The 24,759-nt window shown below is 46.0% G+C and overlaps 1 protein-coding gene and 1 non-coding gene across 5 annotated transcripts in view; both read right to left on the reverse strand.

The window, feature by feature from the left end:
- The window catches only part of LOC134945111 (ubiquitin carboxyl-terminal hydrolase 22-A), a 459,291-nt gene that overhangs the window by 85,952 nt on the left and 348,580 nt on the right, over positions 1–24,759 (reverse strand). For all 4 annotated transcript variants that reach the window (XM_063934177.1, XM_063934176.1, XM_063934175.1 and 1 more), the window contains exons 9-10: positions 13,480–13,585; positions 129–287 (exon numbers count right to left, since the gene is read on the reverse strand). In XM_063934177.1, coding sequence (XP_063790247.1) covers positions 129–287; positions 13,480–13,585 — 265 coding nt within the window. The remainder of the gene's footprint in view (positions 1–128; positions 288–13,479; positions 13,586–24,759) is intronic.
- LOC134946413 (5S ribosomal RNA) lies at positions 19,524–19,642 on the reverse strand. Its single transcript, XR_010182164.1, has one exon. It is a non-coding gene; the product is annotated as a 5S ribosomal RNA (ribosomal RNA).

Genomic DNA, 24,759 nt, shown 5'->3' on the forward strand with positions numbered 1-24,759 from the left:
TCCTGCGGAGCCGCTATTCCCCATGGTCCTTTCAGGAACCCCAGCATCCACTAGGACGATAGAGAAATTATTATTTACTTTGCTTAGTCAAACATAACTTTTAGCTGTTTTAAGTGATTTTTTGTTACCTTCTCAGACAGTCTGTTAAGGTTGTCGTTCCAGACACATGACTTTCCCCATTCACCACACCACTGTCACCCCCTGGGCTCAGTGGCCAAAAGGGGCTCGATGAGCCTGGCAGATCCAAGCTGATGTCCCAAAATGGGTCTATCGTTGTGGAAACACCACTAGAAGGAAAGGGGAGAGGAGACACACAAGAGACATTTAAGTGGCAAAATATCTACAATAGTTCTACCAAGTACTGTATAAATAAAGTTATCTAAAGCTGCTCTAAATAGAGGTAAGGAGGCTTATAGGACCTACACACTGGGCGATAATGCTCAAAGATATGAGCGATCTCGTTCATTAATGAACGAGATACCGTTCATATCTTTGAGTGTGGAGGCACCAGCGATGAACGATGCGCAGATTCGCGCTCGTTCATCGCTGCTGCCCCGTCGCCTGTGCATGCAGACCAATATGGACGATCTCGTCCATATTTGCCTGCACTGCTATGGAGCCAGGTGACGGGGGGAGTGAAGAAACTTCACTCACCCCGTCACTGCCGCCGGGTCACCCGTCGGCCGTATCCGCCGTCGGGCAGCTCGGCGGCGGATCGTTCAATGTGTAGGACCCTTAACATATGTAACGGATGTTGTGTCCTGACTACTCATATGTATTAAGGATCACTGTGTATTTACAACACCATAAGCAGAGTAAAGATCCAAGACCCAGGACTCAAACAACCAGCTCTTAAAACATTTTTTTTCTTATGTAATGGAGGAAACTGTCATTTTAACCCTTACAATAAAGTGTATTTTGAATTTTAAGCAGTGATACTCTTGATTGTCTGCCAGCCATTTTCACCTTTTTGGTTTCAAGCAAAAAAAAAAAAAAAAAAAATTCTGAAGAGCTGTAACAAAAATCTAAACACATTAGTCATGTTCAGTAAGGAAAAAACCCTCTAGCAAACGTACATGGGTGGACTGGAGAGACCCTTTACAAAACCTGGGGCATACTTATCTAAAAATGGCACAATCCCCAAATCCAATGGCATAGAAGTTAAGACGTGTGAAGTTACTGCTTGCCCCAAGTAGCAAACATACAGTTGGGAGATATTACTTTGCCAACACCAGATTCTAATACTACATCGTATTCAGTAGGGACAATAGAGTCCCTACAACAATTAAACGGACCATAGTTAAAACCTTTTATTTGATAACACTGGGGAGACTTTTCTGATTCCTTTATTATCATCCTCCTCCTTTATTTATATGGCACCACAAGGGATCCACAGCACCCATTACACAGTACATAATCAAATGAACAAACAAGAAAACAGCACTTATAGTTCAAGACAATATAGGACAGGTATAGAAAACCAGGGTTTAGATGCCATCAAAGGGAGTATGGAGTATAAGAGTGTAAGTAAGAAAAGGAAAGGCACATGAGGAAAGGAAAGAAGTCCCTGCTCTTGAGAGCTTACAATCTAAAAGGTGAAGAGCTAACAAAACCGGGGTGACACAGAAGGGGTAGACAGTGAGCATAGACAAGAGGGTTAGGAGGAGAGTTGGCTGGGTTTGGTGAAGAAGTGGGTCTTGAGAGCCCGTTTGAAGTGTTGTAGAGAGGTGGAGTCTCGGATGGGGAGAGGTTGAGAATTCCAGACTTAGGAAGCAGCACGTGCAAAATCTTGTAGGTAGCATTGGGAGGAGGTAATCAGTTGGCAGGAGAGACAGAGTGCATTAGCAGAACGAAGAGGACGGGTGGGAATGTAAAGAGAGATCAGGTCAGAGATGTAAGAGGGAGAAGAGTGGGTGAGAGCTTTGTAGGTGAGTGTGAGAAGTTTGAATTGGATTCTGAATGGGAAGGGTAGCCAGTGAAGGTCCTGAAAGAGAGGGGATGTGGATGTAGTATGTTTGGTGAGGAAGAGGAGACGGGCAGCAGTATTGATGATAGAATGGAGTGGAGAGAGGCATTTTTGAAGGAGGCCAGATAAGAGGAGATTGTAGGAGTCCAATCTGGAAATGACCAGTGAGTGGATGAGGATCTTAGTAGCGCCATGGGTGAGAAAGGGTCTAATCCTGGGAATGTTTTTGAGATGGCAACGGCAGGTTTGTGAGAGGTACTGAATGTGTGGTTTGAGGGAGAAGTCAAGGATTACTCCAAGACATCACACTTGGGGGCTAGAGGAGATAGTTGTGCCATCAATGGATAATGAAAGTGTGGGAGGTGAGGTTATGCGGGAGGGAGGGAAGATGATCAGCTCAGTGTTAGACATGTTAAGTTTAAGAAAGTGCTGGGACATCCAGGAGGAGATAGCAAAGATACAGTTGGAGATACGAGTGAGGAGAGCAAGGTCAGGGGAGGAAAGGTAGATTTGAGTATAGTCAGCGCAGAGATAATGTAAGTCGAAAGAGCTAATGAGCGCACCTAATGAGTATGTGTAGAGACAGAAAAGGAGAGGCCCAAGAACATAACCTTGGGGGACACCTACTGGTAGAGGAAGTGTGGGGGAAGTGGGAGTCATGAGAGAAGATAGAGAAGGAACGGTCAGAAAGGTGGGAGGACAGCGCAGCATCACGCAAACAAAAGTAATAAAAGATTTGCAGGAGGAGAGGGTGGTCTACAGTGTTAAAAGCAGTAGAGAGGTCAAGGAGAATAAGCATAGAGTAGTGGCCCCTGGGAGGTCATTGCAGACTTTCGTTAAGGGCAGTTTCAGTGCAGTGCAGAGGACGGAAACCAGACTGGAAAGGGTCAAGCAGTAAGTGGGAAGAAACACAGTGAGGCGGTTGTAGACAATACACTCAAGGAGTTTGGAGGCAAAAAGGGAGGAGAGAGACGGGTCGGTAGTTAGAGAGATTGGTTGGATCAAGGATAGGTTTTAAGAATACAGGAGACAAGTGCATGCTTGAAGGCAGAAGGGACAGTGCCTGATAAGAGTGAGAGACTGAGTAGATGGGCAAGACGGGAACAGGCAGAAGAAGAGAGGAAGTGGAGAAGGCGGGAGGGAATAGCATCAAGTGGGGAGGGGGAGGGGGGTGAGGACCGGATAAGGATGATGACTTCCTCTCCAGATACAGGGAAGAAAAATGTCAGAGTTGGTATCAGGGAAGGAGAGGGAGAGGGAAGAGAGGGGAGGGTCGGAGTCGGGAAATGGAGGAGGCGAGTTGCTCAGGTTCTGGTGGGATGTTATGTTCCAACGAATGGAGTGAATTTAGAAGTGAAGTAAGTGGCAAAGTCAAGAGCAGAAACTGAAGAGGGAAGTTGAAGGGGTGGGGGAGTGGGCAGAGGAGAGAGCTTACATTTTCAGGTGAGAGATCAAAGCATACGCTGATTGATTAAACACCTTGCACTACTTAGCCAAAATAAGATTATTGTAATTTATGAGTTGAGTCTGCCTGTTGTGGCTGTGCCAATTCCTGCGTAGGATTCAGAATCCCATAGCTGATGACAATGCTATTAATGACTGCCACAGGGGAAGATACCACATCTGCTAGCAGGTAGAGGAAGGGCACAAAGGGAACTGGAAAGAATGAATATTACTGAAATATTCGGAGGTATCGAATTCGCCCGTTTTTAAGGCATTTATTGCCAATGCCTTCTCACTTTCTTTTTTTTTTTTTTTTTTTTAGAAAAAAGGCATTGGCAAGAAGCCTCAAAATTGGCAAAAAATAGCCTGCATTTTTTGCCAGCACAGGTGCGAAAACACGTGGATTCGCTAATCCACGTTTTTCGCTACTGCTGAATTTTTCGCCTAGGCAAAAAAACTGCCCTGCTATTAAATATGGCGAATTCCCATTCGCCCTAAACATTTTTTTTTTTAGCAAAAACGCCCCTAACTGAATACCACCCGGAGCAGCTATAGAACAGAAGACTACATAAGACAGAGAGATCAAGAGAGTCCTCCTAAAAGTAGCAGCAGCTATAGAGTAAAACAGACCCACACATGGAGGCTGGTTCTTTGGTGAACACAGTGCAGGTACAGAGAGAGAGAGAGAGGGGGGGATATCCTGTATTTTACTAGCATTACCAGAGATCCCGATGTTATCTTTCAGACTAAACACTTATCGGTATTCTCCTGCTAGGTTGCGCCCTGTACTGTATGACAGTCACTATGGCAGTCACTACTATGTGCCTTGTACTGTGTAGCAGTCACTGAAATTCTCACTGTTGGAATGGTTTATTTTACAGCAGTGTTGTAAATTTGTCAAAAATTAAAAAAAATTGCTTGCTGGGACTTGTAGTTCTGCTACAAAAAACAATATATATATATTTTTTACACAAAAGGCTATCAGCCTCCCATCCACCGCCCACGGATGGTGGCGACAGCCTCGGGCTGTCAAATTTAATTGGGTCCTTGGGTGGCTGGAGGGGGTGACCCCTTGATTTAAGGGGTCCCCACTCCTCCAGGGTACCCCGGCCAGGGGTGACTAGTTGGGGATGTAATGTCAGGGCCACAGGGACCAATATAAAAGTGTCCCCCGGCTGTGGCATTAGCGCTCTGACTAGTGGAGCCCGGTGCTGGTGTTAAAAATACGGGGGACCCCTACGTTTTTTGTCCACAGGACCAAGCGCAGAGCTCGTTGCTGGTTGTTTAAATATGGGGGAACCCTATGCATTTTCCCCCCAGTATTTTTACAACCAGGACCGGCTCAAAGAGCCCAAGGTTGGTTACGCATAGGAGGGGGGACCTCACGCAAATATTTTTTTTACATTTTTAACCCTTTCATCACTTGCCAAAATGCACACAATGAAGCCGTTCACGGATCTCACATATCCGACCGGGATTCACTGTGTTATGTCGGGCAGTGTTTTACTAATCACTCCCGTAAAACACTGCCTGACAACACGAATCACATCGACATCTGAAAATACGAAACTAGAAAACTCGGCAGCTTAGTAAATTACCATAGATAGATTAAAAAAGTTGCAGGAAATGCACCTGATAAAAAATGAGTTTAAACTCTACCCAAACCGACTCAAACACTGTTATTAGTAAATAAACCCCCATGTGGGCTATCTTTGTATTCATTGTGTCTTAGGAATTTTTTTCACAGCACCCCTAGGCCAAGGTGTAGAGTTAATTGGCAGCGATGTTTCAGTAGAACCTCTAGTGCCAATGTAATGTAAAAGAAGCAAAGGTTTTCCTACCATAACAACCTCATACAGTATGCCCTGACACTCCCCGTTTCTCCTCTCCAGTCATAAGAAGGTGTAAGTGCCAGGTATGTGCATATCTGCTTTGGTACAAATCCATCTGTTCCCTTTGTGCGTATGTAAACGGCAAATTTCCAAGACTGGGGTTATTTCAACTCGGCATCAGACCCAATGGAGGCGATTCAATTGTTTTGGGCATCTATTTCTCCAATTTTAACAAGACTGTTTAGACGCCCAAATAATTGTAAATATTCAATTGTGTTTGGGCATCCATGCATATTGTGTATGTCGCACCCAAAGGCACAGGGTTTAGAGGTGTAAAACTGCTAAACACATCTGAAATCCTGCTTTCCAACCCAAAGTGCCGAGCTTGCACACATTTTTTCCGCTGCTCAGGAGGCTACGGAAAAAAAAGGGTCTTCTGTGGCTAATGGGTGCCACAAAGGCAGAACAACTGAATTACTGCTGTCGGGCGCCATCTAGCGGCGGCCGCAAAAAACAAATACAAATTGAATTCCCCCAATATATTTGTAAACATTTAAGTGACCTCATTTTATTTTTTTTTTTATTTTTTTTTACCTCAACCGCCAAATACCAATTTCTTGCATTCTGTGACATTACAAATCATTGTAATTATTTAGGGAGATATATACGTTATGTTAAGAACTTACCGTTGATAACGTGATTTCTCTTATGTCCACAGGTATCCACAGGATAACATTGGGATATGCCAGAGCGACAGCGGAAATGGCACCAAAGAGTCACAAGCTTTCTGGCCTCCCAGGATGCATTGGGGCTTCTCCATATAGTCCCGCCCACTGACTCAGTCAAATCAGTTCTTTCCACAGCAATTTAGGCAGGAGCATCAGGAAGAAACCTATTTAGGTGATAAGAACACACATGCACACCCTTCCATACAAGAGGGAAGAGGTTTAGCGATTGTAAAGATCCTCAAATCAGGTGCGTCAGGGTGGGACCCCTGTGGACATAAGAGAAATCACGTTATCAACGGTAAGTTCTTACCATAACGTATATTTCTCTGGCTGGGTCCACAGGTTATCCACAGGAGAGAGCATTTGGATTCCCAAAGCCAGTTTAGTGGTGGGGATGCTCCTGATTAGACAGGAGATTCTTTCGCCCAAATTCAGCATCACGAGAGGCAAAAGAATCCATGGCGTAATGTCTAATGAAAGTGTTAATGGAATAGCATGTGGCTGCCTTACAAATCTGTTCTGCTGAAGCACCATGTTGTGCTGCCCATGAAGGACTACCTTACGTGTAGGGAAGCCAATCCCGGGCCATTTTTTCAATCCCGGGTATCGGGGTTGAAAAATGGTCAATCCCGGGATTGGCTTTAGACTGTGTCCGGCCGCCCCCCACGCCCTGCCCCTCCCGCCCTGCAGACATAAAAAAACCTGTACAAACCTGCACAGCCAGGTAGCGGGTGAGGAGGAGCCGGTGAGTGAGTGCTGCGGAGCCGGCGGGTGAGTGTAGGGGAGCCGGGAGGAGGCAACGGGTGACTGCAGGGTGAGCCGGGAGGAGGCGGCGAGTGAAGACGGCAGTACTTTCAGGCTCGGCGGCTGCTGAAAGCGCAGCGTGACCTCAGTGTCACAGGTCACGCTGCGCAGAGGGAAACAGGAGGGGGGAGCCGGGCAGCATCTGAGCGTCCTGAGGACGCTCAACGCTGATCCCTCAATCCCCAGGATTGAAGCTTCCAATCCCGGGATTGAATCCCGGCCATTTTTGGGCCTAAATCCCGGAATCCCGCCGATCCCGATCCCGGGATTGGCCTCCCTACTTACGTGTAGAGTGTGCAGAGACATTAGCCGGAGTAGGAAGATCGGCACGAGAATAAACTTCTGAAATTACCATTCGGAGCCATCTTGCCAGCGTCTGTTTACTAGCAGGCCATCCTCTTCTATGAAATCCATAGAGGATGAAGAGAGAATCTGTTTTTCTGATGGCACTAGTACGATCTATGTAGATTCTTAACGCCTGGACCACGTCCAGCGACGCTTCTCCGGCAGAAAGTCCCGATACCTGAAAAGCTGGGACTACAATCTCCTCGTTAAGGTGAAACTTTGAAACCACCTTCGGAAGATAACCAGATCTAGTTCTGAGAACTGCCTTATCTGGGGGAAAGATTAGCAAAGGAGACTTACACTACAGTGCTCCTAAATCTGACGCTCTTCTAGCTGGCGCCATTGCCAGTAGTAAGAGCACTTTAGCCGTTAACCATTTAAGGTCTGCTCTCTTAAGTGGTTCAAACGGAGGTCCCTGAAGGATTTTAAGAACTAGATTCAAATCCCAGGGAGCTGCAGGAAGAACAAACGGAGGTTGAATGTGTACAACTCCCTGAAAGAAAATACGCACACATCCTGTCAGTCATTATCTGAAACCACACAGTTAAATGCCGATACTTAAACTCTCAAGGAAGCTACTTTCAACCTCTTCTCCATTCCTGCTTGAAGAAAATCAAAAATCCTGGATACTTTAAAAAGATCTTGGATTCAAACTTCTTTCACTATAGTAATGAATAAATACGAGCTTAAGAATGCTTTCTTGCTCTAAGCATAGTTTGAATTACTTGTTTTGAAAATCCCCTTCTAGGATAGAGGTTTCAACAGCCACGCCATCAAAGACAGACGATCCAGATGGCTGGGATTACAAGGACCCTGCATTAGCAGATATGAATGCTGAGGGAGCAGTATTGGTGCTTCCACTGACATCCTTAGTAGATCTGTGTACCAATGCCTTCTGGGCCAAGCTGGAGCTATTAGAATTATGACTCCTTTTGCTTGCTTTATTTTTCTCACTACCCTGGGTAACAGGGATATTGAAGGGAACAGATATGCCAGATGAAAATTCCAATTCACTGACAGTGCGTCTACAAGGATCGCTCCTGGATCCTTTGTTCTTGATCCGTATATTGGAACTTTGTTGTTTAGACGCAACGCCATGAGATCTATCTCTGACAGACCCCATCTTTTTACTAGTATGAAACACTTCTAGGTGTAATGCCCATTCGGTTTCCTGAATGGTGTGTCGACTGAGAAAATCCGCTTCCCAGTTCAGTACACCTGGAACAAACACTGCTGACAATGATGGAAGATGGAGTTCTGCCCACCTTAGTATGGGAGTTACTTCCTCCATCAATCTTTTGCTGCGAGTTCCTACCTGATGATTGAGGTACGCTACTGCTGTTGCATTGTCTGAGCGGATCTCGACTGGTCTTCCTTGCAGACTGTACTTTGCCTGAACTAGAGCCATATAAATGGCCCTTATTTCCAACAGACTTATCGGCAGGCGACTTTCCCTTATGGTCCATTTTCCCTGGAACCAAAGGCTTTCGAGTACCGCTCCTCAGCCTTGAAGACTGGCATCTGTTGTCAGAACTTGCCATTCTTTTATCCAAAAGGGTCTCCCCTTGTTTAAATTGTCCCTCTGTAGCCACCAAGCTAGAGACCTTCTTACGTTTACCGGAAACTTTATCATCTGTCTTTTTATTGTCTGATGATTTCCGTTCCATTTGGTCAGAATAAGGTGCTGTAATGGTCTGGAGTGGAATTGCGCATATTCCACCATGTCGAAAGTTGACACCATCAGACCCAACAGTCGCATTGCTGCATGGACTGACATTGTCTGAGTGTGCAACGCCTCCTGAGTCATGACCTGCACCTTGACTATCTTTTTCTCTGGCAAGAAAATACTCTGTAGACCTGAGTCCAATATGGCCCCCAAATGAACCATCCGTTGTGACGGAATCAAATACGACTTTTCCCAGTTTATGAGCCACCCGTGTCTTTGTAGACAAACTACTGTCTGTTGAAGGTAGCTCAAAAGCAATTCCTGCGAATGTGCTAGGATCAACAAGTCGTCGAGGTATGGAAATATTCTTATCCCCTGTTTGCGGAGATAAGCTGCCATAACCACCATAATTTTGGTAAACACCCTGGGTGCTGTTGCTAGCCCGAAGGACAAAGCTTGGAATAAACTATCAGTATATTTTTCGGATTGTGGGAGGAAACCGGAGTACCCAGAGGAAACCCACGCAAATACGGGGAGAATATACAAACTCCACACAGTTAGGGCAGCGGTTCTGTGAGCCAGTAATGCTTAACCATTACACAGTCTGTACTGCCTGGAGGATGGCAAACCTGAGGTAACATTGATGAGACCATGCTAAAGGCACATGTAGGTAAGCATCCTGTAAATCCAGAGATACCATGTAATTTCCCGGTTCCATGGCCAAAATTATGGAGCGTAATGTTTCCATGTGAAACTTTGGAATCCAAATGTATTTGTTTAACCTTTTGAGATTGAGGATTGGTCGGAACGACCTATTTGGCTTCTGAATCAAGAAAAGATTGGAGTAAAAACCCTGTCCCCGTTGCAAGGGGGGTACTGGGATTATTACACCAGACTAAAGCAATTTCTGAACTGCTTCTTGCAAGGCCCTGGCTTTCGATTCTATTCGAGACGGGCTTGTACAAAAAAACCTTTGAGGAGGCTGCCTCCTGAAGGGAAAACCATATCCGAGAGATACCACCTTCTGCACCCAAGCATCTGTCGACGACTGTTGCCATATGTGTGCAAACTGAAGGAGTCGGCACCCCCACCCGGGAATCCTCCAGGCGGAGGCCCGTATCTTCAGGCTTATGGATTCTGTTCAGGCTTGGAAGCTGGCTTTCTACTAGCCCATTGCTTCCTTACCCCATGCTGATCTATTGAACCGGGGGTTGCTTAGACTCCTCTTTAGCTTTTGCTTTGCCATCGAACTGGACGAAATTTTTAAACCCTAGTTTTAGGATTATAACTAGCCGGTAATCTGACCTTTTTGGATTCAGCTTCCGATTCTAGAATATCTGACAATTGTTTTCCAAACAATATATTACCAGTGAAACGCAATGCTTCCAACTCTTTCTTGGATTCTGCATCTGCTTTTCAAGTGCGTAGACAAACTGCTCTACAAGCGGCTACTGTCAAGGCTGATGCTTTAGAAGCAATCGTACCCATATCAATTGCTGCTTCTTCCAAATATTGGGCAGCTTGTCTTATACAGCCTAGATGAGACTCCTGCTCCCTGGTAGGAGGGGAGAGCCCATTCTCTAGTTCCTCCCCCATTCTACCATTGCCCTTGCCATCCAGGCTAAAGCCATAGCATGCCTGGTCATTGCCCCTGAGAGAAAAAAAAAATATATATTTTTTTTTTAAAGAAACTATCTACTCTTCTATCTGTGACATTATTTAGTGAAGTAGATGGCAATGGTAAAATAGATCTACGCACAAGTCGAACAACATGTGCATCTACTCCAGGAGGAACTTCTCTTTTTGAACAGTACACAGCTGGAAAGGGATAGTAAGAATCCCTAAAACAGTTAACAAAGCTGCTCTAGGCCAGCTTGAACTTACACCCTTTAGCATTGCTCAACAGATACTGTCTCTGGAGCCTTAGATTTTGACACTGCTCTGGCTGATTCTTCCAGAGACAGAATAGCCTTCATGCATCAATAAGGTCAGCTATATCTGATCATCATATGGGGTATTTGAATTCATCTTGTGTAGTCTGTAACATGGATGTATCTACCCTGGTTTTAATAGCCTGGCTATTTGTAAAAGCTGCTGAAACCATAAAGAGGGGGCTGCATGCATGGGTTAATAGTGTAACCTATTCCCGGGGGTAGAACTGCAGGTGCTAATCTTTGCTAGCAATTGCATACAAGGTCTGTGCGACCACAGCCCTTGCAGGGCGTTGCCCCTCATAAGTAAGATACTGAACTATTCCATGCAAAATCACTATACCAGATAAGCATGTTAAGGGAGTAGGGCCCTCACTTTTGCCGCTCACAGACAAGGTAAATAATCCATTTTTACAAATACTATACTCTTTTGTGACTGAAAATCACTTACATAGATATAGAAGTGATATCAATCTGACCACAATCCGTGTACCTGATTTGAGGTTCAGAACAGAACTGACAACACTTATAAAAGTCAGCAAACATACTAGCAGTCAGTCACATGTTAAAACATTAGACATTGTCATATGAGAATACAATCACCATTATATAACTTACAAGTAAGTGGGACAATTGTATTTCTGTTTTTAACGTTTTTTTTTTCAAACATAACATGCAGAAACAACAGCAATATACAGGTCTCATATGCAATATGTACCAAAATTAACAATTCATACTAACAAGTAGAGAGAATTTTAGTACTGTATAACCCTTCCTCCATAGAGCAGGATACAGGGAGACTCACTACACTTCCATATCCATCAATACGCTCGCAAGACGCTGAGTGGATTCAGACGCTACTGGTGTACACTGCCGCTCCGATAACGGATGAGAGACACGGACGCTCACTAACGGACACAGACGCTCAGTGAATGCTACGTGTATGCAGGCGCTACGGCCTGCGACTCTGTCTAGGCGGTAACCCTAGTGTACACAACCGCAGCGTCTAAGCTGCGACCCAGTACCCTCGTGGTAGCGTCTGAGACGGAAGTGAGGTCATTTAGTTCATGGACGGGAGACGCGCGGAAACTGGTCATGAACTTGGAGGAGGGGCGACTAGGAGAGCGTCTAATTCCCCCGTTGACTTAAACTTTAAGGATCGCGGCCTCAACCTAATCCTGGCGCCTATGATCCCTAAAGCATAGCACTATCGCACCTAAGAGTGGTCGGCGCATCACACTGTTTGTAGTCTCCTCCAATACAGTGTAGCTGTGTCCGGACCCCCTAGCAAGAGGAAACCGATGACTTACCTTTTCCCCATGCTCCGGCCACAGCCTGGTTACGTCTGCTGGACATGCTAGAATCATCCGACATAGACGCCCGTTGAGACAGCTCTATACCGCGAAGGTAAGCGTTGTTGCGACCCGGTGGAGAGTTGTTGGAGCGACTCTTTCTAATATGCATTTAAGACGCTGTTAAGAAAAGTTACTCAAAAAAAAACCATAGTAGGACTACAAAAATAAAATAATAAAAGCTTCAGGCTGCTATTAACTGCAGCCCTGTGACCATGATCCGGCTCCTGCCGCACCAAACAAAAAACTGATTTGCCTGAGTCAGTGGGCGGGATTATACGGAGAAGCCCCGATGCATACTGGGAGGCCAGAAAGCTCATGACTATTTGGTGCCATTTCCGCTGTCGCTCCGGCATATCCCAATGTTATCCTGTGGATAACCTGTGGACCCAGCCAGAGAAAAGGAAATTTCACATTTATAAAAGGATATACATTTGCAAACAAAAGTATTAAGATTTTTTTTGTTTATGCAATAACTTAAGTTTTAAACAAAAATAAATATTTTTTCAGGTAAATTATTTTACATTTCATACAAGTAAGTTATAAGGGTCGCTGATTTAGTTACGTGCGATTCTCATGCGCCCACGAGTGAGTGTGGCTATATACTGCACATATCTCCAGACTCAAGTCACAGTGCACGCAATAGAGTGAGAATGCAGTTGCAAGGACAAGTCGGGCCCTTTGCGGGTAATTGAACTGACCCCGTAGGAAACATGCAGAAAGTAATAAATAGGATAAGTGCATGTGCATTTAACAATGTAGACCATTATCAAACATAGGGGTCTATTTACTAAGCCTTGGAGAGAGATAAAGTGAATGGAGATAAAGTACCAGTGAACCATCTTCTGCCATTTTTCAAACACAGCTTGAAACATAGCAGTTAGGAGCTGATTAGATTGTACTTTATCTCTGTCCACTTTATCTCTTTCCAAAACTTAGTAAATAGACCCCACAATATTTCATCTTAAAATATATTGTTGTGTTGAGGACAGGATGTGAGAAAAGAACAGTTTCAAATTCATACCAAGTATAATGGAAATCACTGCAGTTTGCATCATTTAGAGACCTGTGTAATGCAAGATAGGGTAGGTATGGCAAGCCATGTTATACGCATTACAGTCTAATACGTGGCCAGACTCTGTGCTTTGGAGAAAAGGAGGAGAAGTAGTCCGTCATGTACAGCAAATTGAACCTACTGTTATGGCAAAAACGGCACAGTCTAAAACTTGCCAGTCCAAATTATTTGGCTTGGGACCAAACGAGACACCTGCTGCACCCAGGGGTGCCACAGTGCACAATGTTGTAATATTATATCTAAAACCACCAATTTTTTGTGCCGTTTTGATCAATAACACAGCAAAACAGAAAGTAGCTTTCATTTGTAGGCAGGGCTAGCAGTATAAATGACTCACTGGCACACTTGGCAGGTTACGTCAGACTGGAGGCCTCCTGTGAAAATTTGGTCTATAATGCAGTTACAGTGGTTCGGATTGTTGGCCTTCTTTCCATTGTCATCACCTGGATAAAAAAAAATACAAAAAGTTAGGATAGGGTTAGCCTACGTATGGAAGTTAATATTGCCTCTATAATTAATTCTGTGATTTCACTTAAAACTTTCATAAAATATTACAAGCACTGCAATATCAGAAATGAAAACACATGACCTAAACATATAAAGTATTTGGAGATACATAAACGAACACATTCCAACAGTTATTGCTCCTCCATGATAAAATCCTAACATGAAGACACTGTATATATTTGAGGTATTTTTTTTTTTGTTTTGTGTTTAGGAAACTACCAAACGTTACATATGACAATATGACTACATTGCAGGTACTCAATAACTGAATTTTATGGACTTTAAAAAGGCATCTAAAGTACCTCTGCGTGTCAGATTCAAAGCACACGTAACATACAAACAGGTACCAACAACAAAATCATAGCTACAGTACTCATTTATCATCATGCCACTTACAAACCTGAGGTCCATAACCAGCAATAAGCGTGCACCTTACACTTGTCTCACCGATACCCCCATCCCCTTAAACACCATGCGTGGTTATAAAGGGCAAATGAAAAAACTGGATTATGCTGTCACCAGAATCCTTCACACCAAAAAAATCACAGTGCACAAAATTTGCACAAGCAACAGGATATGTACAAATAAAGCACGACAGCAACATAGGTTCACTGGGGTGAATTCAATTGTTTTTGGAGTCTAATTTTCCTGATTAAACAGGACTGTTTAGATGCCCTCCAAAAATTGTCAATATTAAATTGTTATGTGGCCGTGCATATCGCGCCCAAACTGACAGGGTTTAAACACGTAAACAAAAGCCTGTCTAATGTCCACCTTTGGGTGTCCAAACTCCCTCTCGGACACCCAAAGTTCCTGACTTGAATTGCTCCATTTTTCGCACCCTATTGGTAGCCGTGGGTTGAAACCGGTCCCATTAAATGAATGATGAAACCGCTATACAGATGACATTACCCTCATAAAAACAGAATATTTGTGATACTGGTAGTTACTGACAAAATAAATTTTTCCAATTCCATATCAGACACTGGAGCTATGACAGTGGGGTATAGACAGGTGATTGAATGGAGCCGGTATTTTAATTTAGAAGTGTGACTGGATCCTCCCCCTCTATGCCCCATCATCTCCAGTTATAGAAACTGAGGCCAAGTGGAGACGAAGTGGAGAGAACAGCTAGAGAAGAACGAATACAACAGAACGCAATAACGGTCCAAGACCCACAGACGTAAACAAAATTACACTGCAATCAAACACTTGCAGTCACACAACAGACCAGAACAAATAGAAGAAAAAACACGCAGGATGGGCATCCGATGTCCCCTATGTAATCAGAGAAATTGATTCATCAGTAAGTACCAAAATCCTGTTTAGGCCTTCATCAACTAGGGGACATTGGAGCTAAGAAAGTGGGATGTCCCATGGGGGGAGAAAACTGCAAAACCGAGTGGTCGAACTCAGAATCCTAAGCTGCAAAAAGTACCAAAACCAAACAAAAGTGCGAATCCCCGACCAAATGGCCACACAGCAAAGCTGCAACGTGGAACCCAAGATGGACTGACAAAGCATAGAATGCGCTGAAATGCACACTGGCGGAGGCCGAGAATTAGCAAAAGCAAACCTGAATAGTGAGGCAAATCCAGCGAGCCAGAATCTGTTTTGATGCAGGCTACCCACGTCACAGCGCCGTAAAGCACAAACAACATATCAGACCATGCAGCTGTCCGCTCCACAAAGATGCAAACTATGGCCAAGGAACGAGAATACTGAGAATGCCTGATAACCCTGGCACCATGATAGGATGGTTGACGTGGAAAGCAGAAACCACCCTTGGCAAAAAAGCAGTTTAGTGCAAAGCTCCATCGGATCGTCATGGAAAATCAGGATTTTGGTACTTACCGATAAATCCCTTTCTCCGATTCCACAGGGGCCACTGGAGTGTAGTTACAATGGGGAGATAGTAGGTGGTATTGGTAGCTGGCACTTTAAAAATTCTCACACTGTGGCTAGCTCCTCCCCTACTATCTCCCCTCCAAGCCAGTCTACGTTAAACTGTGCCCGAGGAGAGCTGTAATAAACAAACCGTAAGGTAGAGGAGGTTAACGACGCCCTGTAAACCAGGCGAACACAAACTAAACCTGGAACAGAACCTGACAAAAAACCAGGCTAGCCTGAACCCAACAAGCAGTCATATGGTGATCTGCAATCGTTAATCAAACAAAAATCAGGAGAAACAGCGCTGGGCGGGCGTCCAGTGGCCCCTGTGGAATCGGAGAAAGGGATTTATCGGTAAGTACCAAAATCCTGATTTCTCCTTCATCCACTAGGGGCCACTGGAGTGTAGTTACAATGGGGACGTCCCAGAGCTCCCAAAAAACGGGTGGGAAAGCGCTGACAGTCCTGTAAAAACTGCTCGGCCAAACAGTGATGCAGAGGCCGTAAAAGTGTCAAACTTGTAGAATTTGACAAAACGAATGTCGGTTTGACCAAGTAGCCGCCCGACAAAATATTCATGGAGACCCCGCGGGCGGCTGCCCACGAAGGTCTTACAATGCGCGTAAAGCGCGCTGAATTGGAAAACGGAGGTTCCCTAGTAACCGCCAAGAAGACTGTCTGATGATCAGATGTATCCAACTGTCCAGCATATGCTGGGGCCCCGGCTATTTAGTACGGGAGCATCGTCCAGAGCAAAGAAGAAAAAACACTTCATCGAATAGCCTGAGACCTCTGTAGAGAGAGTTGACGAGCCCTGACAACATTCAGAGAGGATTGAAAACCACTAGTGTCAGATTTATATGAAAAATGGACCTCCCCTCTGGAAGAAACGACCGCTGAGGCCGAAGCCGAGCCCGGGGAGTTGCCAATAGAGTACTCCCTGAACAAGAGGCCGAACTTACGGCCGCTAGGCTAATCTCATTTGGAAGAAAAGCGAAAAAGGCAGAGACCTAAAATTCCGGTCAGTGTGGTTTGAAGCGCAGCGGAGCAAAAAACCTCCCAGAGAAACCAAAGATGAATGGTAACTGGAAGAAGGGGGAAAAACCCCCTTTTATCTTCATTATGTTCCATAAAGTTTTCCCAAAGTGGCAAAAGCGAGAAGAGGTAATAGACTTCTGAAATCGGAGCCCAGTAGGCCTAACCGAACTAGGGAACTCCTCCCTTCTGAGGTCTCGTGAACAGTCACACGGGTAACCGAAACCAGTGTAAAATTGAACAAGGAGAAAAAAAAAGGAGCCTGTTGAAGTAGACAGTCCCGTCGAGGTAGGAGCCAAGGCTCCTCTACTGACAACAGGCGTATCTGTATCTTCAAGTCATGCGTGGCCCAACCAGCGCCACCGAGAGGACTAGCACGCATAATCCCCTCCTGTGTTACTGAACATGAAGTAGAAATAGAAAAGGAGGCAGGATAGAATAACCAGAAAACTCCCCGGAGCCCTGAGGGCCTCCACGGCTACTGCCGTCCGAGAGTAATAAAGGGTTAAAGAGTCAGTCAGAACGCCCTGAGGTCGATCCGAAATCTCCGCCCACAGCGGACCAGCTGACAAAACTCCGGGGCATGTTCCCTCACCCAGGAGTCTGACCTGGTGGCTTGATCTGGAAACAAGATTGTTGTCCCCCATTCCGAGAGGAATGGAGGCGACCACTCATTACGTCGCAACTTGACTGAAGAAATAGAGTCTCTGGTGCCGAGGAATGAAAAAACCTCTGACGGACCGTGTTGAGAAACGTCTATGCGGAGCATAAATTGGATCTGTGTCGAATCAGAAGCTCGTGGATCCTCCGGATATTCAGAAGCCACCTAATGTACAGAGTGGGATAGTAGCAGTAAATTGTCCCATTAGGGAACCAACGTCACCCACTGCCCTTGAAAAAGAGTTATTCTGTTATCTTCCTAAACTCTGTGGGAGCGGAAGAGAGAAGAGTAAAGGACTTACAGTGAAAATGAGAATCCTGTTAAGGGGGAATCTGAGAAAAGCCTGTCCAACGGAAATCAGTAAACAGGCATCTCTGAAGACAAGGGACACGTAAAACTCCCTTTCTTGTTTAAACTAGCAATCACAGACTAAAAGGATTGTAAGGCCAGAATAGGCCTGTCCGAGCCACTTGGCTTCGGAACGTGAAAAGAAAACAAAGGCCTGAGAACTGTCCTAATTCAAATGATATGTGTAAAACAGGGATCAACACCCTTTGCGGTTAGAAACCTATGGAGCGCAGCCTGCAGTATGACTCTCTTGTCATCGTAAATCAGCCGACCCATGCCGAGGGACTCCTGAGACGGTTGTAACCGCCCAAGCCTTCTCCCATCGACCTGCGCCTACCCTGGGACCCTGCAGGTGTAATGGGTGTATAGGATGACATAAAATCAGACTGGACTGAGGATGTTGAACCTCTGCTTCAGCCTTTTTACCCTGAGAACCCCTGGCGACGAAGATATCACCCGTGTGGAGTCAAAAACCTGAAAGGGCACGAAACAATCTAAAGGGAAGACCAGTAAAGGTCTGTCTTGGAGCTGGGGCAGTAGTAGGAGAAATCAAAGTGGACCTACCTCCATTGGTTCAAGAAATCCTGCAGAAAGTTCCTTCCCCAGAACCATCTGCCCCGTAGGATTTCATGTTTACTTGTCACTGTCGCAGCCCCAGAGGTCGTCGGGTTAAGACAGCCCAAGCGAAGATGCAGGGTCCGAGTCTGTAGACATGGAGACCTCCAAGGAACATAAAGCAGAATCGTGATTCTGACCTGTATCAAAGTATCAATTGATCCTGATGCGAAGCATCCTGTAACCTAGAGGACAATTGTTCCCCAACCTACCTGCTCCGGATACGGTAGAACCATGCTGCCGCATATGTCGATGGATCCCTGAGCAAGGTTGCCTCAGGAAAACGGCGGCTTGATGGACCGGCGATACACCGAGGTGTATACCCTAGAGAGGTTCTGATACCATCTCCTGCCATCTGCGGGGAAAAGATAGGAAAACAAACCCTGTTTGATACCTGATATTGTGTATTCGGGTGTCTGTCGGCCGCCTACCGGAGCCTGCCCAGCTCATCCGAAACTGAACCAGTCGCTGTCATTTTCGTCAATGGCGTGGAACCCTGATGGACTTGACGTGTCCTCCTCCTTTACCTGCAGTATCAGATGAACTGCTGTATTATGTACCTGTATATTCTGAGACACTGGTTCAGATCCACAGAAAACAGACATCAGTAATGCATGGAATGTTAGCAAAGTTTCTTTTTGGAAAGGTGTGTTTGGTCCCGCTGTGATTTGATCCTGTGACCTTGGAAACCAAAGTCCAAGGGCTTACCTGATGAGCTATTGTCTGGTTAATAGTGACATTACCTGCATCATTGATCAAACAGGGGTGTGCAGGTGCGTGGAGGGCGAAGCAGATGGCTCCGCCGCATACTTCACACCTAAGAGGGAATTCTTCGACTATCCCAGGAGAGACAAACGAAAGGAGAAAAGGTGGGTTAAATAAACAGAGCCCTACGTAAGGTCTGCACTATAATGTGTAGTGACCGATACGATTAAAATAAACTTTCTGGAGCAGCGGAGACCTGAACCAGCAACGCTGCGCTGTGGGACAGGAGTCTTAGCCCTAGGCTATAGGAGTTCTCCTTAAAGTTTTGTTTGGATTCAAACCCCTGTTCAGATACCCGCTACTAGCGTACTGAGCCGCAGCGCTATTTGTCTGATGCCTTACACGCATTCCACAATTACAAATAGCATTAGTAACTAGTGACAACAAGGAATAATAAAGGGAAGGCAACACCCCGCCCTGTATTTAGTGTACCGCTAATTAAGGTGCACCAGATGTTTCTCTGAGGTTCCGCTGGCTTTTCAAAATGGTGACCAGCCTGTGAGAAAGATGGGGGAAAATGTTATGTGCAAGATGTTGTTATTAGAAAACATTGCGGAAGTAGCCTACAGCACCTGGTATTCCCAGGCGGTCTCCCATCCAAGTACTAACCGGGCCTGACCCTGCTTAGTTTCCGAGATCAGACGAGATCGGGCGTGTTCAGGGTGGTGTGGCCGTAGGCTTTTATCCCCTATATCTGGTATTTTATGGATTTATCTATATACATACCTACACGCACTTAAATATATATATCTATATATATACATGCACAAACATAACTATATATGTATATATACACACACACCGTAGGTAAATAAATACTGCACAGTAGATCCTTTTAATTATTATTGAGCTGAGTCCCAGCTACTGTAATAGAGCAGGTTCCCTGATTTGCAAGTAGGAAAATGCTGGGTAGAGGACTCTACTGCAGGAGGAATGTATCTATATTTCAGCAGCCTGAAGTATCGAAAAGTTACAAATCCCAGAGCTGTTGCCTAGCGACGGGGAGACCTGGGAGCCCGCTGAGTAAAGCGGGTTAACTGTTAATATACCTGGGACTTTATTTGTATTTGTCTCTGAGTATGCAAGATTAGCCCACTGGGCTATAGGAGACACTGCAAATATGAAGCCAGGTCTGTGCAGGGAGGAAATGGCCGCCAGAGTGAAACTCCTCTGGGCTATGCGATAAAATCTATATAGTGGATAACTGGATTAGTGCTGAGCCACTCTGACTATATCACATTCTCCTCAGCACCATGTGCATTAAACTCACATAAATGCCTATTACACTATAACAGTGGCCGGGGAGCGGAGAATGCTGAGCCCGCTGTACAGAGCAGGAGTTAGCTCCGCCCCCCGGCTATGGCGCCTTATTGCAAAACTAAGCGGGAAGCGAGCTGTACCCTCCGCTGGGCCTGCGAGTCACCGCCGGGGAGCGCTGAGCGCTGAGCCCGCTATACAGCGCTAGTAGAGCCCTGTATCTGCTAGCCGCCGCCGGGGAGTGTTGCGCTGAACAGAGCGCGAGTCGCCGCCTGGGAACAGGGAGCGCTGAGCTCGCTCTACAGAGCGGGACTTAGCTCCGCCCCCTCCGTACAAGGCGCCAAATTTAAACATTGCTTTGCGCTCGAGCGGGATCCCTGTGCCGGCTCTGTGAGTCGCGCTGAGTGGGTGCGGGGGGTGCGGGGAGCTGGGGGAGCAGAGGGTTATCAGAATGACACACACCCGTTTTTCAGTCAGGGTTGTATAAACACATACTCAGCCTCCCCCAATCATCCTGTCTGTTTCTCCATGAGGAGGACAGGTAAGGATACAATAAAGTACATTACAGCCCCAGAGAGCCCTTCTGGAGTGGGTTGTACAACAATAAACAGATTGCTCTAAAAACATACATAGCCACCACAAATAAAGTATACTTCACTCACCACTGTGTTCTTGGTGGATCGGCCCCGACACACGCCGCACGCAGCGGCGTCCAGCCGGAATCTTCTGTGGTGGGGTGGTCCCGACACAAGCCGCACGCAGCGGTGTCCGACCATTTTTGATACTCACCGCTGCCATGCTGCCGGAATCTTCTGCTGGATGGAGTGGCCGCGACACGCGCCGCACGCAGCGGTGTCCGCCAACTCAGGAGAGCTCAGTGTCTCCCTCAGCCGGGGCCCATCCCTAGCCGCACGCAGCTGCGATGGGACCCCGCCGGCAGCTCCCACGGTGCAGACTGGCAGTGGCAGAGCTGCCAGTCTGTGAGTGTGTGTAAGAAAAATAAAATAATAAAGAAAAAAGAAGAAAATTCTTCAGCTAAACCCAAGTGAACCAGCTACCTCGGGCACTTAACTAAGACTGGCTTGGAGGGGAGATAGTAGGGGAGGAGCTAGCCACAGTGTGAGAATTTTTAAAGTGCCAGCTACCAATACCACCTACTATCTCCCCATTGTAACTACACTCCAGTGGCCCCTAGTGGATGAAGGAGAAACAAGGTAGGATGAGTGACAGTATAAAGCTCCAAGCTAGGATACGCACCGAGCTGAAGCCAGGATCAACAAGAGCACAACTTTCCATGATAAGAATGCTAAATCCACTGCCTACAGAGGCTCAACAGCTGATTGGAGAAAAGACAAGATAAGGCTAAAATCCTAAAGCACCACAAAAAGGACAAAGGGAGGCTGAATATAGGACTACTTGCAGGAAAGTTTGCAATTCAAGGATCAGGGCCAACCAGTGCCGAACAAATATGGAATAGGCAGAGACCTGAACCTTTAGCGAGTCCAGCCGAAGCCCTGCATCCAAACCCGCTTGCAGGAATAGAAAGCCAAATCCCCACCTTTCACATAACACCACGTAAGACTTCCAATGGGACGAAGTGACTGGCTTCAGAGCATGAAGCATGGTGGGGATAACAGTACTGGGCATACCCCTGTGTCTTAAAAGCGCAGTCTCAACAGCCAGGTTGTCAAATGCAGTCACCGTAAGTAAGGGTAAACCAACGGTCCCAGTTGAAGAACTGACTGCAGAGAAAGTGGCCACGGTTTGAGCAGCAGCCGCAGGTCGGAGTTCCAAACTCTGCGAGGCCAATCTGGAGGCACTAGGATGATTGTTGCGGATTCAAGTTTGATGCGTTTGTGCACCTGTGGCAGGCGTAAAGGGCAGAAAAAAATAAGCCAGCTGGCAAAGCCACAGAGCTGAAGAATTTCTGCAGCTACCGGATCGCGAGTCTAAGTTATTGCACCAGGAAGCCATGAGGTCTATCAGATGCATGCCCCAACAGCAAACAAGTTGTTCGAACACATTCTTTAGAATGGAGGTCCTGGCAACAGATAGTACGCTTCCCAATTCTCCACACTGGGAATGAACACGGCGAAGATAGTCATAAAATTATCTTTACGCCCAGAGCAGAATACGCCTGACTTCTTGTATTGCCATGGGACGGTGAACTCCTCCCTCTTGGTTGATGTATGCCACGGCGGTGGCATTGTTTGACTGCAGCCCATGCAGTAGTGGATACTACATTAGAAGGGCACTGAGAATGCTCTGAGTTCCAAAACATTGATTGGTAAGCGTGACTCCTGTTGAGACCAGTGACATTGGAACAGATTGTCTAACACCACTGCACCCCAGCCACAGAGACTGGTGAGAGTCGTTAGGAAAGCCCAGTTGCAAATGCTAAAGCGGTGACCCACCAACAGATGGGTGGACTGAAGCCACCACATGAGAGAGATGCGAGTCCAGCCGATGCATGTGAAGATGCGACCCTGTCCACTGAGAAAGGAGATTCAGTTGAAATGTCCTGGAATGCAACCAGACAAATTCGATAGCATTGAAGTAAAGCTTCGAAATAAGAGGCGAATGCAAAGGTGAACGGACACCTGCTTTGGCTGACGTACCAAATCGGACAAATTCCTATATTGCCTGGACCACTTCCGGACCAGGGACAGATTTACAGTTAGGCATCCAAAGCAGCTTCTTAGGGCCCGGTGGGTCCCAGAGGGCCCACAAGCACCACTGAAAATTTATGGCCGCTGGACTGGCTTAAATGTCCCTGCATGCTGTCAGTGATTAGACAGTTCCCAGGTGCTGGCTCCAGCACTCACCTGTCTCTCAACAGTGTCCTGCTCAGCACGCCTCCCCACACACACGCAATGACCCTGCTGGTGATTGATCGTAGGAGATTGACAGCTGCTGTCCCAGCAGCGCAGCTGCTCTCCGGGAGCTGCTTGGCACTGCTCTGCTCTTGGAGTGTATCCTGTTCTGAGGGGTTGAGCTGACTTCTACTGCTGAGACGACAACGGGCGGCAGAGGGAGCTGACAGCCTGGGCTTAGTAACTGTAAGTAAGCCATGGCCTATATATTGTGCCTAATTTACTGTTTCAGAGGGTCTCAGTGATGGCCCCCGTCACAGACCAGATCTCATAGTGTGGCCTGCTACAGGTAGATTAGTGTCTCACTCCTGTCTCTCCCCCATCCCTATCCATGACACTCTCCATGCGTCTCTCTCCCCATGCTTCTACCTCTCCCATGCCCTCCCTCTCCATGTCTTCGTTGGCTCTGTAATTATATATATATATATATATATATATCTATATCTATATCTATATATCTATATATCCAGAAAGTCCACACTCACTGCTCCAATTTGCAACCTGGGCGGTGCTCCATAAGAGATTCACAAGAAATCCAAAAATATATCCAAAAAAGATACAGGCACTCACCACTTCCTTGATGATGAAAACTTTATTGGTGTGTCTCACATAGAGACAGTTAACAGCATGTCAGCAAAAGGTGTCAACGTTTCGGCTCCATCTGAGCCTTTTTCAAGACTAACAAGATTACAGCAGGTTCTCACCCAGCAGCCCATGACACACATCAAACCCTGGAGCACTTTTATAGCAGAGGCATATCACAAACCCCGCCCATCAATCATCCAACAGGAAGTAACAAAAACACTGATATTCAAGTGTTTAACATGTTCAATCAAGGATATGTGTACAGCCAATCGAATGTCCTATGACATCAAAGAGTTACACAACATGTGAACACAATCACAACTATTTAGAACCAAGGGAACAACCGATAGCGGCTAATAGCCGCATTACCGGAAGTGCTGTGCGTTCCATTGCCAGTGGAACGCACACGTCTATCCGGCGGAAGTGGATTTAGCGGACGTGACGTGCGCTCCACTGTGTATGTGGCCGGAGGTGTGGATGGCATAGGACGGCTGTACGTCGTCGCTAAGCAACCCGACCTTTTTCACCAACATGTGGTGATTTTTAACTGTATTTATTCATTTTTTTCATTTTTTAACGTCTTTGGACTCTAGTGTCGGTCCCTGGTCCAAGTTTTGTGTTTGTCATATAGTTTACTAAGTGCTGTTTAAACCTTGCCGTGTTCAGTATGTCAATTGACCCTAATCAAGTGATTGATGAGGCCACTTTCCAATTAGCACATAGCACTTTTCTTTCTCTGACTGATGACGACGCCGAAAAGGTGCTTTTTGACCATATTGAATTTGCTAAGCTACCAGATGAGACACCACTTGACTTGTTCCATAAAGCTCTGAGATTAAGAAAGCGGGAGGTGGATCTCACCTTACATGGCCAATTCCTCTCGGACTACTATAGGAACAAGAGAATCCCGAGAGGATTTCGAGTAAATAATATCCCCACCATTGGTCGCAATAGTCCAACATTTTGCACCAAATGGTGTGGTGTCTTGAACAAGTGTTCGCTAGACCTCATCCTCCTCGTTATTGAGGAGGTTGGGGTTGAATTGAAACAAGTGCGAGAGGATTTGGCTGTGTTTAATTCT

The sequence above is a fragment of the Pseudophryne corroboree genome, chromosome 7 (assembly GCF_028390025.1).
Source record: "Pseudophryne corroboree isolate aPseCor3 chromosome 7, aPseCor3.hap2, whole genome shotgun sequence".
Lineage (NCBI taxonomy): Eukaryota > Metazoa > Chordata > Amphibia > Anura > Myobatrachidae > Pseudophryne > Pseudophryne corroboree.